A 14,906-nucleotide genomic window follows, 5' to 3' on the forward strand; every position below is an offset into this window, starting at 1 on the left:
TAAGCATTTTGAAAAGGGGGTGGTAGGTCAAATAAGTATGGGAACCTAGACATTAGATAAATTCATCAAAAGTCCTTAAAATCAAAATACCGAAATTACTAAATTCGTTTCATTCCATGGGTATGAACCGCATCCTCCCCAGCCCTGCTCCCAGGTAGGCGTTTCTGTGGCTCGCAACACCTAGGCAGAAACTTGGTTTTCTTACCACAGAGTAATGGTAACCAACGATGATGGATACATTGTGCCATATCCATACAGAATATTATTTGGCCGCAAAAGGAACTAATGTACACATATGTATTCATACAACATGGATGAACTTTGAAAGCAGGGGGTTAAGTGAAAGAGGCCAGTCACAAAATAGTATTGCTGGTTGATTCCTTTATCTTAGTCAACTCGAGAGACAGGAAGTAGATTACTGGGGCTGGCATGATGGTTAATGAGGGTTTTTTGAGAGGTGGGGGAGGAGAGTTGCATGACTCTGAGCACCATTAAATTATAAACTTTAGAAGGGTGCATTTTATGACATATGCAATCTATCTTAATAAAGGCGTTTAGAAGAGGTCCTTATGCTGATGTTCATATATGCTGAACCTTAAAGTGTTAGCTTGCATCTTGCCAACATGTGTTTTCCTCTTCCTACTGTGAGGCAGTTGTTAATCTCATTTTCTAGATTTACTGAGAATTAAGACCTGGAGAGACTGATGCAGGAATGAAGTTCACACCAAGGTTCATATTTGTGGGTCTGAGGGCCCACAGAGTCCCCTCCTATGCCAGAATTTAAACATGTGCACAACTTGCAAGACAAACTTCATTTTGGAATCTCTAATTTAGTAAAGCTTGGGTTCATTTTTAAGGATTGACCTTTGTATTTCCTCCTCAAAGACTACAGATCACAGAACAGACGCTCAAGATTCATTTAAAACCATCACTTTTATTAAAAATAGCAAATTTCACATATACTTATTTAGCAGTTTATCATCATTGGCCACTGAGAAACATGGTACCGGAAGTGTGCCCTGACTGTCTAAAGTAAACTGTTGTCTGAAGCAAAGCTGCCACAAAAAGCCTGTGCATAATCGACTTAACAGCAACACTGCGGCAGAGTTTGGTGAGCTAGGAAAGAAGGATGGGTCCTTCAGCCCTGTCAAGACATTTAGCACAATGCATTTCAAGTATCACCCCATAAGGCAACGATTTAAAGCGTAGCAGCACAATCCCTGCACCCCATCTCCTGATAAAGCCTCCATCCCCCCAGGCCTCGGCCTCCAGTTACAGTGAGTTACAGCAAGTCAAATGTACTACAAGCACAACGCGAAAGCACTCAATGCATTTGCACTTCACTTTAATTTCTTGTGGTAGAAGGCCCGTGAGCTACTGGCATCCACTGGAAAAGTAAAGAACACTGCTTTTCTTCAAATCACAAGCAAGCAGGCGGTGTTCCTTTTTAGCGGGCAGAAGCATTGGGAACATCTTGTGCATCTGCCAAGTGGAGTTTCTGTCTGGACTCATGAGTTAAGAAAATCGTCATTCCGTAATGAGTAATCTGGAAATTATCCCAAGGGGCTTGAAAATAGGAGCTAAGAGAAATCAGGGAGACTCAAGGGAGAAGGCCTGTGCTGCGTTTTACAAGACTGAAACCTAAAAAGAAACCTATTAAGATCATTTTAAAATGCAGTCAAGTAATTATTCTGTCTAGAATTTAAAGTTTGTTTTTTTAAAACATACAGGATTAACCTACATTGTGAATTCCAATACAGCAGACTTATTTTAAGGCAGCAAAGAATCATTTTCAGGGTAAGAAGTGGACTAGAGACAATTAAAAAAATATTTACTAGATTTTTAAGACATTCATGTGAGTAGAAGGTATTAATCACCTTTTGGGAAAGTTTCTTTGAAAAAAAATTGATAAATAAGAATTGTAAAACTCAAGATTTTTCAACACTAAACTTTTAACTATTCCTTGAAAAATTAGAAAAAGAATAGAATTCCTGCTCCTGTTTTCTCATCACTGCCTTCCTTTCTCTTGGACAGAAGAAGTGCTGGGGCAGTCAGTCTGAATACTTAAAAGAAGCTCAAACAAGAAGATACAAGAAAGCATTGAAAGAAGCCGACAGAATTCATGACTGCGATACTAAGTAGCACACACGACAGCAAAGAACCAAGGGCTACCCCGAAGAAAAGTATCTCCATTAACTCACATCTGACCCTGTCCTTTCAGCCCTCCCTGACAATGACATCTTATAGCGCTTTCTTCCTAGTTCACATGACTTCTTGATGCCTTTTTCTTCATTTGTAAAACGGGAAGCAGACTACCTCTTCCCAGGGAAGGATCAAATGAGATCATTTGTATAAAACTTGGCACAGTGCGTGTTCAATAAAGATTAGCTATTCATTACTGTTACTGGATTTTTATAGCTCACCCTCAGCCATAACAATAGTATATAATGTTGTAGCAAGAATACTGATTTCATATACCCTAAATAGTCCAGAAAATTGCACATGTACATTACACGTGTGTGTATGTATATAAATATATATAAATATATACTTATGGGGGCATCAAAAGTTCATGAAAAAAATGGAATTAAAAGATGATGGAATTTCTCTGTAACTTCTTGAAGCCCTCTCAACCTACAGAGGAAGCTTGGGAATGTTAAATAATTTGCCCAAAGCCACATTCTAAACATTGGAAGGGCCAAATTCCAAACACCATCTCTTTCATATCCCTCCCTCAAGAACCCATCTGCCAGCTGACTAACGGCTCCGAGGGGCCCGCTGTGCCTCTCCCATGCAGCTCCTGTCTAGCCAGAGCGGTTCTTACTCTTCTTACGCATTGCACATTGAGCCCATCGTTAAGTTCAGAAATACATTTTTGGAAAGTCCCTGGAAGAAATGTTCTAAAATGAAACGAGGGAGAAAAAGTTTTTTTATGTGTTCGTTGGTCCTCGCGTGTCTTCTGTACACTATATTATTCAAACGCCATTTTACAAGCTATGTAAGCATCCCTCGACGAAAGGCTGCATTTCAGTTACAACTATTATTCAAACGGATACTTCTGAAAGAGTCCATAGAATGATCTTAAGTCAGTCCAGTATTAACTCTAGATAACCAACCACCACTTAGCCTTGAATCATGAGATTAAAAATAAATTACATGGCAACTGGCCTAGTCCCCAATTCTGTTGATTTGGGGAGGGGGGGAATAGTTTGTTTTTAAAATTCAAAAGAATATAAAACTAAACATAAACAATATTTTCATATCAAAAACAATCAGAAAACTCCATTTGGAAATCTAAAGGAAAGAGAAATAGTCCCAGTGAATAATGAAAGGTATCTTTGGTCTTTACATCTGGACAACATAGCTTTCCAAAACTTGATTGTGGTTGGCTATTCACCAGAAATTACAAATCATATACTTTCTACTCTTGAGAGTAGGCAAAGGATACATGGAAGAATTCAATTCTTCTAACTGTAACAAAGAGGAAAAAAATAATTTTAATTTTCATAAGACAATTATAAGTAGAGCCTTGTTAACTATCATTTTTTAAAACTTAAAAGCAACCCTTTCTAAACATTCCAGCATAGGATAATTCACTTAGGCAAATAATAATAATGTAGCTTTAATAGTTATTAAGGAAGGATATTAGGGAGGATTTAAAACATTCACTAAAATTGGACATTTTATAAATTATTAAAACTATGCATAATTTAAGGTAGTCTCTCATAATAGTTTTATTTTTTAACCGCTGACATTTTAATGATCAAAATCATTTAAACATTTATGGCTTCAAAAGATCTCACAGGCCCTTTGTCCTCAGAACGACACACACTTCCTCACTTCTCTTTCACAGACAGGACAGCGGAGCTACAGGCCTGTTAACTACACTGCCCGTGTTACCGCTGCGATGCAAATGGAGAACTTAAACTGAATAAAAACATCCGAGTTTCAAAGTCCATGATATTTTCACCATACTAAAATGGCTCTTCTAAATGTATACCAAATCAAGCATTCATTTGATAAAAAGAAGAAAAATGAACTGGTAAAGGGAAATTCCGTATATACCTGAGTATAAGCCAACCCGAGTATCAGCCAAGACAGCTAATTTTACCACAAAAACTGCATAAAAGTGTGCTGAAAAACTTGGCTTGTACACAAGCATATACGGTACTTGCAAGCTGAACACAGCAGACTTGGAAACGTCTACCCACACAATTTCCCTCAATGTAACTTACTTAAAAGATAGAAAGGAGGACACAGATTAACTCTCCTTGTAACCACGGCCAAATGAACCAAATTACCATAAAACCATGGTTCTTTATTTAAAAGTAATAAACTATCACCAAAATAAATAACCCAAGACATATGAATCTTGTCAGGAAAAGCTATCTTGACATGCTGCTCTTTAGATCTTACATGCACAGAATCAAATACTTCACTTTTAGATATCCCAGAAGGCTTAGAATACACGCTCGGATCTAAACAGAATCATCCCCTTAGAGAATATTTTTAAAACATGATGAACTTTGAAAACATTATGCGATGTAAAAGCAGTTAAGACACAAAAGGCTACATATTTTATCACCATTTTTTGGGAATGTCCAAAACAGGCACATCTATAAAGACAGAGAAGGGTTGCTAGGGAGAGGTGGGAGGAAGAAGGGGAGGTGCAGGGCTGGAGTCGATCGTGATGATGGTCACACCACACTGCAAATATACACAAAGTCACCGAGGTAGACAGTGTACAGGGTCTACAGGACGAGGTTTACATTCCGTGAACTTAAAGAAAAGAGTGGGCTCACATCGGACAGCAGCCTGTCCAGATTGGCGTCACTGGCTGCTTTTCTCTTTTCCTCAGGAAGCTCCTCCAACTCCCCATAGAGCTCCAAGTTCAGGCGAGCTAATTTCTCTTGCATGCCCCGGACATGTTCCATCTGTTCAATGGAACATTCATTTCCTGGGGGAAATTACAGAGCATTAATAAAAGTGAGGAAAGTTAAAAACTGACAACCTTGAGGGAAACTTTAAAATAAAGGCACTAAAAGATACCGTTCATCTTTCTTTTAAAAACGATCCTGTTTAATGACTGTATATTCCCAGTGCACAATGACAAATCAAAGTTATGACTATGAAATCAATGCTGGACCTAAACAATAATGTGGGGCATCTGTGACGGTTAGGGATTATGTCAACTAGACACTCCTGGGAACGGTAGGGGCAAGGCTCAACCGATCAGTTGTGTCACTGCTTGATGACATCTCTTTGTGTCCTAAGCTTTTTGTACAAAAGAACAAGGAGAGTTGAATTCTCTTTGACCTTTCACCTTCGGTCAGAGCTGGTTCCTTGATCTCCTGTAGTGTCACCCCCCAATCTCAGGAGCAGACTGCCTACAGTAGATTCATTCCATCAACCTTGAACCTCTGCATCCACCAGCAGGTGCGTCCTGCTCTCTCGCCTGGTCTTTCTGCTTCCCGTTAATCAGTTTCCACGATTGGGGAGAAGCCTGATTGGACCTACCTATTTCTAAAATTGTGTATGCCATTTTTGATATAATCTCTTTCTATGTACAACACATACACCTCACTGGTTTTGCTTCCCTAGAGAACCCAAACTAAGACAGCATCACATAGAAAATATTTTTAAACGAAAAATCATCCCTTAATTATAGAAAATTCACACACACACATACATACACACACTCAATATCAGTATCATTTATGAAACCATTAGAAAAATGACCTCACTGCTACTCCGTCACTCTGACCCGCAGCAGCCCTGGAGGGAGGGAGAACTGCTCCGGCGGGTTCCAAGGCTGTAGCTCTTTCCCAGCTGAGCGCCTCACTGGCTCTCAGCAACACCTACTCGCAGAGCTTCAGTTACGGCCATGTGTAACCATGCTTAGTTCCATCTATCTTCACGGAAGAACCAGAACACTGACTCCTTTTACATTCAAAAGGTAGGGATCCTGGGCAAGAAACAGTTTCAGTTTTACAAAATCACAAAAATGATTTTGAGATTTCTTTTTTAAATTATGATAGAACTCTCAAACTCACTGCTACCGAGCTGATGCCGACTCACAGTGCCCCTACAGGACAGGGTAGAACTGCCCCGAGTTTCTTTCTCCCCCAAAATCTACGACACGAAGTAAAACATATTTTAACTGATGAAAAGTGTGCTATTCACTTTCAAGATACTACACAGAAGCACTTAAGTGAGTGGCTCATAATAAAGTACAGACCCCACTGCAAAAAATAGGACTTCCAGAAACTCTCACTGTGCTCCTGCAGAATCTGAACACGGACCAAGAGACAGTCGTTCAAACACAACGACACTAGTTCAAGCACAACAAGAGGATCCTAAGTGGTTTAAAATCAGGAAAGGTATAGTTCAGGGCAATATCCTTTCACCATACTGATGCAATCTGTACACTAACAAATAATGCAAGCAGCTGGGCTATACGAAGAAGAAGGTGGCATGGAAACTGCAGAAGGAATCAATACCAACCGTGGACAGGCAGACGGTATAACCTTGCTTAATGAATATGAGGAGGACTTGAAGTACTTACTGATGGTGATCAAAGACTAGCATTCAGTCTTACACTTCAACAACAACAACAAAATACCACTAGACCCATGGGCAACATCATCAGAGAAAAGGTTGAAGATACCACAGATTTCATTTAGGCAGACCCTCAGTGAGATGGAGGGACTGACACAGTGGACGCAACAATGGGCTCAACCACAGGAATAACTGCGAGGAAAGTGCAGGACCAAGCAGTGTGTTGTTCTGCTGTACATATAATTTCTGAGCCAGAAATGCCTGGCACCTAACCATCACAATCTTACCTGTCCCTTATACATATACAATTTTCCTGAAATTTTAGAAGGTAAACTATGTTTCATTTCAAAATCTGGAATGACTGCGTTTTGTCTGTGAACTCTTTTTCTTTTTAAATAAGAGGAAATGGTGCTTCTAAGAGGGGCAGTAAGCACACACACAGATCCACGCAGAACTGAAATAGGATGCAAACACCTTGGATCGAACAGGTAATAAAAAGAAAAACCCGTTGCTTACCAAATGCTTGAAGTTTTCCAGAATGAAAATCATTCAAAAGACTGAGGAGGCCTCTCTCCATCTCTTGCACATCGGAGACGTCGGTGAGGAAGGAGTGCTGAATCGGAGCTGACGGGACGCCTTTTCCTTCTCCAGCCTGGGGTTTGCTCTTTTCCTTCATCACTCTGAAACGATGCAATTAACATTATTACACCTTTTCAGGTGTGTCTGCATTAAGCAAAACTAGTAGATTAAATAGAATTTGCCTTACAAGCAAGAAACCATAAAAAGGCAATATTAAATAAACAGTTACATACATCAAGCCAGAAACCCAAAGAATAAGTTATGCACATCCCCAATGAGTGTATGAAACATAACTAAACTACTACGCATATGGAGTAGTCTTCAAAAGAGTCCGTGCCAATGCTTACTGTGAAAATACTATGCACACATTTCATGTCTTTCCCCACCAGAAGAAACCCATATTAACCCATTCTAACATATCTGAAGAAGATCTGCTTTAAGGCATTCAGAAGGGTTAAGAAACCAGTTTGCAAAAAGCCCCTACTGGAGCAACATGAATTCTGCTAAAATCAAAACAAGAACACATCTCAGGTTTATGCCACTCTAGGAAAGGGTTAAATAATTGTTTTTTTAACTCGCTTAAAAAAAAAACCCTGCTGTTGAATGAATTCCAACTCTGAATGCCCCTATACAGGATGTCTGAGACTACACATTTTTTATGGGAACACACAGCCTCATCTTTCATCCTCCTGTGGAGCAGCTGGTGGGTTTGAGCCACCAACCTTGCAGTCAGAAGCCCACCACCTAACCCACAGTGCTACTAAGAGTCCTAGAAATGGGTCTAGAAATGCAATTACATTGAGACATACCATGCTGTATAAATACAAGGAAAGAATGAACTCCAAAATCGCTTACCTTTCTTTTCCCCCTAATGTGTATTTCTGATCACACTGAAAACCCAAGTTATGAACTCCCGCAGGAGGCCAGCCCTTTCCATGGGATCCCTTAATCAAAGGAAGCCCTCAAACTGCTGTTTACCACTCAGAACCCACTGGAATATCATTCTCCCAGTACTCCTGTATCTCCGCTGCCCTTCTGTTTCCTCACAGACAGGCGCATCGGCAGCGGAGCACGGTCTGTTGCGCCATTCCAGGAGTTGACTGCTGCCTGCCTCTTCCACCCCTGGCTCTCCTCGGGGACTGGACGTCTGAGAGCAAGCTTGTGTGATCATCCTAAGAAAGCGTGCTGAGACAGTGAAGTTCTTTCCCTCTAACGGAGTCTCACTTCCCACAGCTCCCATCTTACAAAACACTCGGGTGCATGCAACAGGCATATATCCCACATTTCCATTTGTTCTTGTTCCCTTCAAATATCCCCGAGACAAGCAACTCTCTATTAATAATAATGGAAATTTCCAAGTGGGGGCATTTTTGCATTTTTAATTTCTTATTTGAAATTGTCCTGTGTTTGCGTTTGTGAATAAAACAAACCATTTATGAAAATAATGAAATGACTCTTCTTTAAAAAGGCGAGAAACTACCACGGCAGACGTACCTCTGGTTTTCTTACTCAGGATATTTTATGAGACAAAGCTATAGCCTTAAAACCAATGATTCATTTTGAATTTTCTAATCCCTGTAGATTATAACCATCATAAATATTTGTTGTTTTTTTCAGAACCACATACAATGTGAACCTCAAATTTTTCAAAGTCAACCCAGGAAACAAACGTTTTAAGAAGTGGCCTACTAGTAGCTTGGTATGACATGACGGAATATGAGAATTCACCTTTTTAACTTTGGTCGCTGTGATGTTGACTGTGTTGCTGGGTTTGAAAACCCCATGCTTTTGCTAACTGGAAGGGCATTTTTTTTGGCATTAACCACCTGAGTAGAGTGGGCATTGAAAGACTTTGGACTCCTCCTCTTCATTTTCCGCTCTTCCATTGCTTTAAGCTCCTTATTGCACCAAGACCAGCTTCTTGTTGCAACCTAGATAAGGAAAAACAGCGATTATCCCAGAATGTCATCTTCTGCAAACATCAACATGGCTCGACGATGCAAGATATATAGGCTGAAAGAGAATCAACAATTTGAGGAAACGGAAAACTAGAAAAGGGATCTTGATATTTGGAAAGCCTATTAAGATCGACTCGATTCTGACTCAAGGTGACACTACAGGACAGAGCAAAAGGGCTTTCAGAGACTACAATCTTTACAGTGGCAGACTACCTCACTTTCCTCCTGCAGAGCAGCTGAAATCACTGACCTTTTCGTTAGCAGCTCAAGGCTTAAGCCACTGCACTACTAGGCTGCCCAGTGTACACAGAAAACCAAAATTCCACCCTCACGGCCACCAAGTCAAAGTCAACTCAAAGCGACCCTATGGGGCAGGGCAGAACGGCTTGTGACTTTCTGAGTCTGTAATTCTTCAAGCCAGAAAGCCCCATCTTTCTCCCGAGGTATGGCTGGTGGTTTCGAACTACTGATCTTGCAGCGCAACTTCTAACCACCACACCCCCGGGAGCCCTTAGCAACCCTGTATGGGAAGCACTTTGGTTGAGACCATTTTCTTTGTCCACTCATTCTACAGCTATTTGCTGGCTCTTGCACGTGCCAGATCCTACTCTAGCAAGAGACAAAGTCCTCGTCCTCCAAAGCCTATATGACAGAAAGGGAACAATACTTACACGACAAACAAATCATCCATGTCATATTCCCAGCCTGACTCACACTTTTGGTCACCTTCCGTCTAACCTTCCGAAAATGTGTATTTAAGATCAACCAATGAGTTTCAAAGAGATGGGTAAGCGACAAAGGTGTCTGCATCTTTAACAGCGAGAAATCTTGTTTCAATGACCAAGCAGTAACTTGGGTTTTGCCCAGTTACTTCTTGTGTTCTCGTGAAGCTCTGTACAGTGAAACTGAAGTCACTCCTAAAAACTCGAGAATCTTCATGAAACCAGATGTTTTTGCTGTTGCCTGGACTTGTCACTGGAATTCAAACTGTTCAGCTTAGCTTGCCTCAGGCTGACTCTAACTTATCTCCAGAGAAGCAAAGGTTTTACAGGAAAGGCTCAAATACCTAATCCCCAATGCCAGCTTTTAAATCTGCTGAAGACCTTGGCTCAAGAGTTTCCTTCAGAAAAAAAAAATTTTTTTTTTTGGTTAGGAGTCATTGTGGTTTGGGTTCAGCATGTAACACATCTTAAGATGGAATTCTGAAAGACGAACGAATAGCGAAGACGGGCCATCTCCTCTTAAGAGGCAAGACTGCAGAGATTCCTAATACACACAAATTCACGGAGCTCCCACGCCAATCGCAAGAAGAAAAACAAGAACAATAACTGGGCGGCAAAGACATGCGAGTCAACAATGAGTTTTAAGGGGGCGGGGATCGAGAGCTATCCGTTTGAGCAAGGTAACAGCTCCGGCACATCACGCAGCGAGGAGCCCTGCAGAGAAGACGTTAACCTGCGCGCAGTAAGTTACCCACCAGAGCCCGCGGGCACCGAGTCCCTCCGGGCTTCCCTGGCTCCCGAGCCCTCAGCAGCCCACGCAGCGACCGTCGTCCCCAGGCCCAGCGGGAACCAGACGCGGAGGGAGGGCCTGGAGGAACGCGGCGGGGCGCCTGGGGGTCCGCTTCGTACCTGAGGGATAAGGGGATCGGAGTCCCCGGTCGCCACAGACTCCGGAATCTCCGAGAGCGTCGCCTCAGCTGCAGCCGCAGCTAGAGACGGGCTCACATCCCGGTCCCCGCGCCGGGGCAGCCCGCTTTGTTTACGGAAGTGACGTAGAAAGGCGAAGCTTCCACGCTCCAGGAGCGAACCCCGCCTCTTCCTGTTCCGTAGGCACCGTTTCCGGCCCCGCCCCTGGCAGCGCATGTCCTTCGCTCGCCGGCCTCCAGCTGTCACTTCAGCGGGCGTGGAAAGGAGAACCCCTCACCGGGCTTTCCAGGTTCAGTCGATAACCCCGAAGCAGGGAGAACATGTGGGTGGCGGGGGAGGCCGGACGCGAAATGTAGGACCCTTCCGGAAGCGGCCCCGCCCCCTCTGTGGCAGCGCGCACGCACTACAATTCCCGGCATGCCACGGTGCAAACCCAGAGCGGAAACCACCAGGTCGTCATGGAAACCCTCTGGATTGTTTCGGAAGTGCTGTTGGCTCTCCGTACTGCCCTTACTAGGCGGGCGGCTGGAAAGGGACGGTCTGTTCAGCGAACCTGTTGCTGAGCCTACTAAGTTTTAATTCTGTTTAAAGTAGAATTTTAATATTTTTATTACTGCTATAATTGCTGTCTTCGGGCTCGGTTGATGTTAGACGCCATCCAGTCGGTTCCGACCCATACCGACTCAATGCACAAGGGAACCAAACACTGTCCGGACCTGCGCCATCTTCACAGTTGTTCCTGTTGCAGCCCATTGTTGCAGCCACTGTGTCAGCCCAACTGCTAGAGGGCTTTCTCTTTTTCGCTGCCCCTCTACCAAACATGCTGTCCTTCTCCGGGAACTGGTACCTCATAGCAACATGTCCATCCTTGCCTTCTTCCAGACCAGATTTGTTTGTCCTTTTGGCAATCCATGGTACTTCCAGTATTCTTCTCTGGCCCACAATTCAAATACAAAGATTCCTCTTCGTATGCCCAACTCTCACGTCATTTCTAAACCTCACTCTTGTCCTTTGAGATTGAGTTTTAAAAGCCCTTTTTACAGTCTCAGAAACTCACAGGGGCAGTTCTACCCTGTCCCACAGGGTCACTATGAGTCCAGTCACTATTGACTGGATGCCAGTGAGTTCATTGTAGAAATGAGAGCTCTGAGATTCAGAAACACTGATAGATCCAGGTCTTTTCTGGCACCAAAGACAATTCTCCCGTGATACATGCTGTCTCTGGAAAAGGCGGTGAGGACTGAGAGGGCTGGGTCCGTTCTAAATCCATGTTTCCTTTCCTGAGGTTGCTCTCTTGGATTAAGGCACCTAGGACAAAGTGGGACTGCTCCAGAGGGGTCCCAAAGCTGTATGTCGTTGCCAAGCCAACTACAACTCCTCCCCCTGCTGAGTGGCTGGTGGGTCTTCACTACCAAACTGGATCAGCAGCCACACATTTAACCATTAAACCACCATTTCCCAGTCTGGAAAATGTGTGTGTGTGTGTGTGTGTGTGTATGTGTGTGTGTATGTACACTGGGGGATGGGAAGGTCTTAGATTTCTCGTCTCTTAGATTGATGAGATTTGGGAAAGTTTCACATACATGTGGGAGTGTGAGAGTGTGTGTGTCTGTGTGTGCGTGTTAGATTCATAGTTGAAGTGATTTTGGAGGGTATCATGGGTCTCCCTCATTTGCTAATTAATGTGGAAACCATATATAGAAACTATAGCAACATGGAGAGTGTTTTCTTGTGTATATATATATGTTTAATCATTTTATTGGCAGCTTGTACAATGCTTATCACAATCCATCCATCCATCCATTGTGTCAAGCACATTTGTACATTTGTTGCCATCATCATTCTCAAAGCATTTGCTGTCTACTTGAGCCTTTGGTATCAGCTCCTCATTTTCTCCCCTCCCTTCCCACACACCCCTCCCTCAGAAACCTTTGATAACTTACAAATTATTATTATTTTGCCATATCTTACATCCAGGACAGATGAACCCTTCAGGACCTGTGGTGAGAGTGGTGATACTTGACGGATGGAGTGAAGGTGGGGTAGAAAGGGGTAACCTATTACAAGGATCTACATATAACTTTCCTCTCTGGGGGATGGACAACAGAAAAGTGAGTGAAGGTAGACCTTGGACAGTTGTGTATATTTTTTCTGGAAAAAAAATTACACAGTGAGTACAGGGGGAAAGAAAATGCTCTAAAATTGATTGTGGTGAAGATTATACAACTCTTCTTGGTATGGTTGAACTATTGAATTGTATATATGTGGATGGAGTGCCAATGAAACTGTTAAAGGAATTATATCAATGCCGAGAGAGACTGGAACCCAACACTCCTGGCTTCTAGTGTGAGACCTTTCTCTACCACTTCCTTGAAAAAATAAGTAAATACAGTTTTACATTGTTTTTTTCTGAAATGTAGTCACAGAGAAGCATAGAGCAAACATCTAGTAACCCACCATCCAAAATCAATTGATGCTTCCTTTTGTCATTGCATATTGTTAACTAAAGAAGTAGAACATTTACAAATGTTCAAAGACCCACTCTCTTAGTCCATTTTGAGAGGCAACCAAAATTATAAGCTGGATATGTATCCTACTAATCTAGGCTGTTATAGTTTACCATCCCTGTGCATTCCCAAACCATATATGGAATAGTCTTGGACTTCTTAAATGTGATTCAGTTGTGTTGACTCAACTGCAGCTCCCCCCCACACACACACACTAATTCTATTTTCAGAACTATCTGTATTGATACACATGGCTACAGTCTATTTTCTTTAATCCATATGTAATAGTCTATCAAATGAGCTTGACACTATTTGGTAATCTCATAATGATCGCTGTTAGGTTGTTTGCCAGATTTCACCATGACAAACAATGGTAGGGTATAATCTTCCCAGGACTTTCGCTTAATACCTTCTGGTGGCTCATCTCTGGAAGAGTCTACAAGCTAACAATTCACATGCTACTATAACTTTTTAAAACTGCTAATAATAAAAAGTAAGTACTATTAAAATTAGGGTTTCGGACATCCTGTGAAAAAATGGGAAAATCTAACCATACTGTATCAGCACGGTACTGTATCAGCATCGGGGGCTCAAGGTCAAGGGCACCTGCCTCCTTTAGATTGGGGCAATTGAGGTAGAGTGCCTTGATTCCCTGTCTGATCCTTGGGGGACTGGAGTTGTAATCCCTGATGGCATGTGAGACACAGGAATGTACCCTGCCAAAGGTACATGCCCCAAATGCTCAGCATTGTTTCTTAAATCATTATTTTGATATCATAGGAAGTCAGAATGCATCCACAAACACTGTGGACAAGAGCCCTTTGGTCAGAAATCATATATATTTTATTTATTTATAAGTAAACGAATAATGACAAGTTTGCTGAAATAACAGTGTGAGGTCAGAGAGAGGTACTGGAAGAGGCAGAGTCTTGAAGAAGGGTGTCAAGGAAGGACTCTTGTGGGCACTTGTTGCAGGGAGGCATGACTGAGGAGTAGGAGCCAGCACAGGATGAACTGAGAGAAGAGTGCCCCCACGTGGACTGTAAGGCTGGAGTTTGCATCCTTCAATAAATATGAGTTGGGCATGTTTAAAGAAGCAAGGTGGCAGGCAGTATCTGGGTTGTACTCACCCAGGGTCAGTGTTATTCAATAAAATAGATGCAACAAGACTTTACATGTTGATTTATTCTCCCTGGAAGAAATGTTAGACTTAATATGCAGTACATACGGAAAATAATTAAGGATTGCAAAACTGTTTCATGTACTTTGGACATGTTGCCAGAAAACTAGTCCCTGGAGAAGAACATTGTGCTTGGTCAAGTAGTGGGGCAGCGAAAAAGAGGAAATACCTTCAACAAGATGGATTGACACAGTGACTGAATCTGTAGACTCAAAACTAAGAACAATTGTGAGGATGGCACAGGTCCAGGCAGTGCTTTGTTCTATTGTGCACAGGGTTGCTCTGGGTTGGAACTGACTGCACAGCAACAACAACAACGGGAAATAGACCTAGAACCAAATGCTAACGCTGCTAGTTATGATCTCTGTTATCTTAAGCAAGTTAATAAAATTCTGTAAACCACATACACACAAAAAAGAAATGTTGGATTTACGAGCTTTTCCTTTAAACAGCAAACATTCCTCCATAGGATTCA

General features: G+C 42.3%; 1 protein-coding gene across 3 annotated transcripts; it reads right to left on the reverse strand.

Annotated features, from left to right (window-relative positions):
* Positions 1-918: 918 nt before the first annotated feature.
* CCDC28A (coiled-coil domain containing 28A) lies at positions 919-10,884 on the reverse strand. 3 transcript variants are annotated; one of them, XM_075554474.1, is made up of 6 exons: positions 10,727-10,884; positions 8,866-9,068; positions 7,075-7,238; positions 4,803-4,957; positions 3,449-3,471; positions 919-1,502 (listed from the first exon to the last, which is right to left on the reverse strand). In XM_075554474.1, exons 2-6 carry the CDS (start codon positions 9,021-9,023, stop codon positions 1,448-1,450), a joined length of 555 nt encoding a protein of 184 aa, XP_075410589.1. In that variant the 5' UTR covers positions 9,024-9,068; positions 10,727-10,884; the 3' UTR covers positions 919-1,447. The 3 variants fall into 3 exon arrangements, with proteins under 3 accessions (XP_075410589.1, XP_075410588.1, XP_075410590.1); XM_075554473.1 differs by having other exon boundaries at positions 919-1,507; XM_075554475.1 differs by lacking the exon at positions 10,727-10,884 and adding an exon at positions 10,573-10,715 and having other exon boundaries at positions 919-1,507.
* Between the last annotated feature and the right edge of the window lie 4,022 nt (positions 10,885-14,906).

This window comes from Tenrec ecaudatus, chromosome 7 (genome assembly GCF_050624435.1).
Source record: "Tenrec ecaudatus isolate mTenEca1 chromosome 7, mTenEca1.hap1, whole genome shotgun sequence".
Taxonomy (NCBI): domain Eukaryota; kingdom Metazoa; phylum Chordata; class Mammalia; order Afrosoricida; family Tenrecidae; genus Tenrec; species Tenrec ecaudatus.

Coding starts and splice junctions, on each gene's coding strand:
- CCDC28A (XM_075554473.1), bottom strand. CDS start 9,023: ATGGAAGAGCGGAAAATGAAGAGGAGGAGTCCAAAGTCTTTCAATGCC. Junction 7,239..8,865: donor CAGCGACCAAAGTTAAAAAG/GTGAATTCTCAT, acceptor GCATCGTTTCAG/AGTGATGAAGGAAAAGAGCA. Junction 1,508..3,448: donor GAAGAATTGAATTCTTCCAT/GTATCCTTTGCC, acceptor TTAACTCATGAG/TCCAGACAGAAACTCCACTT.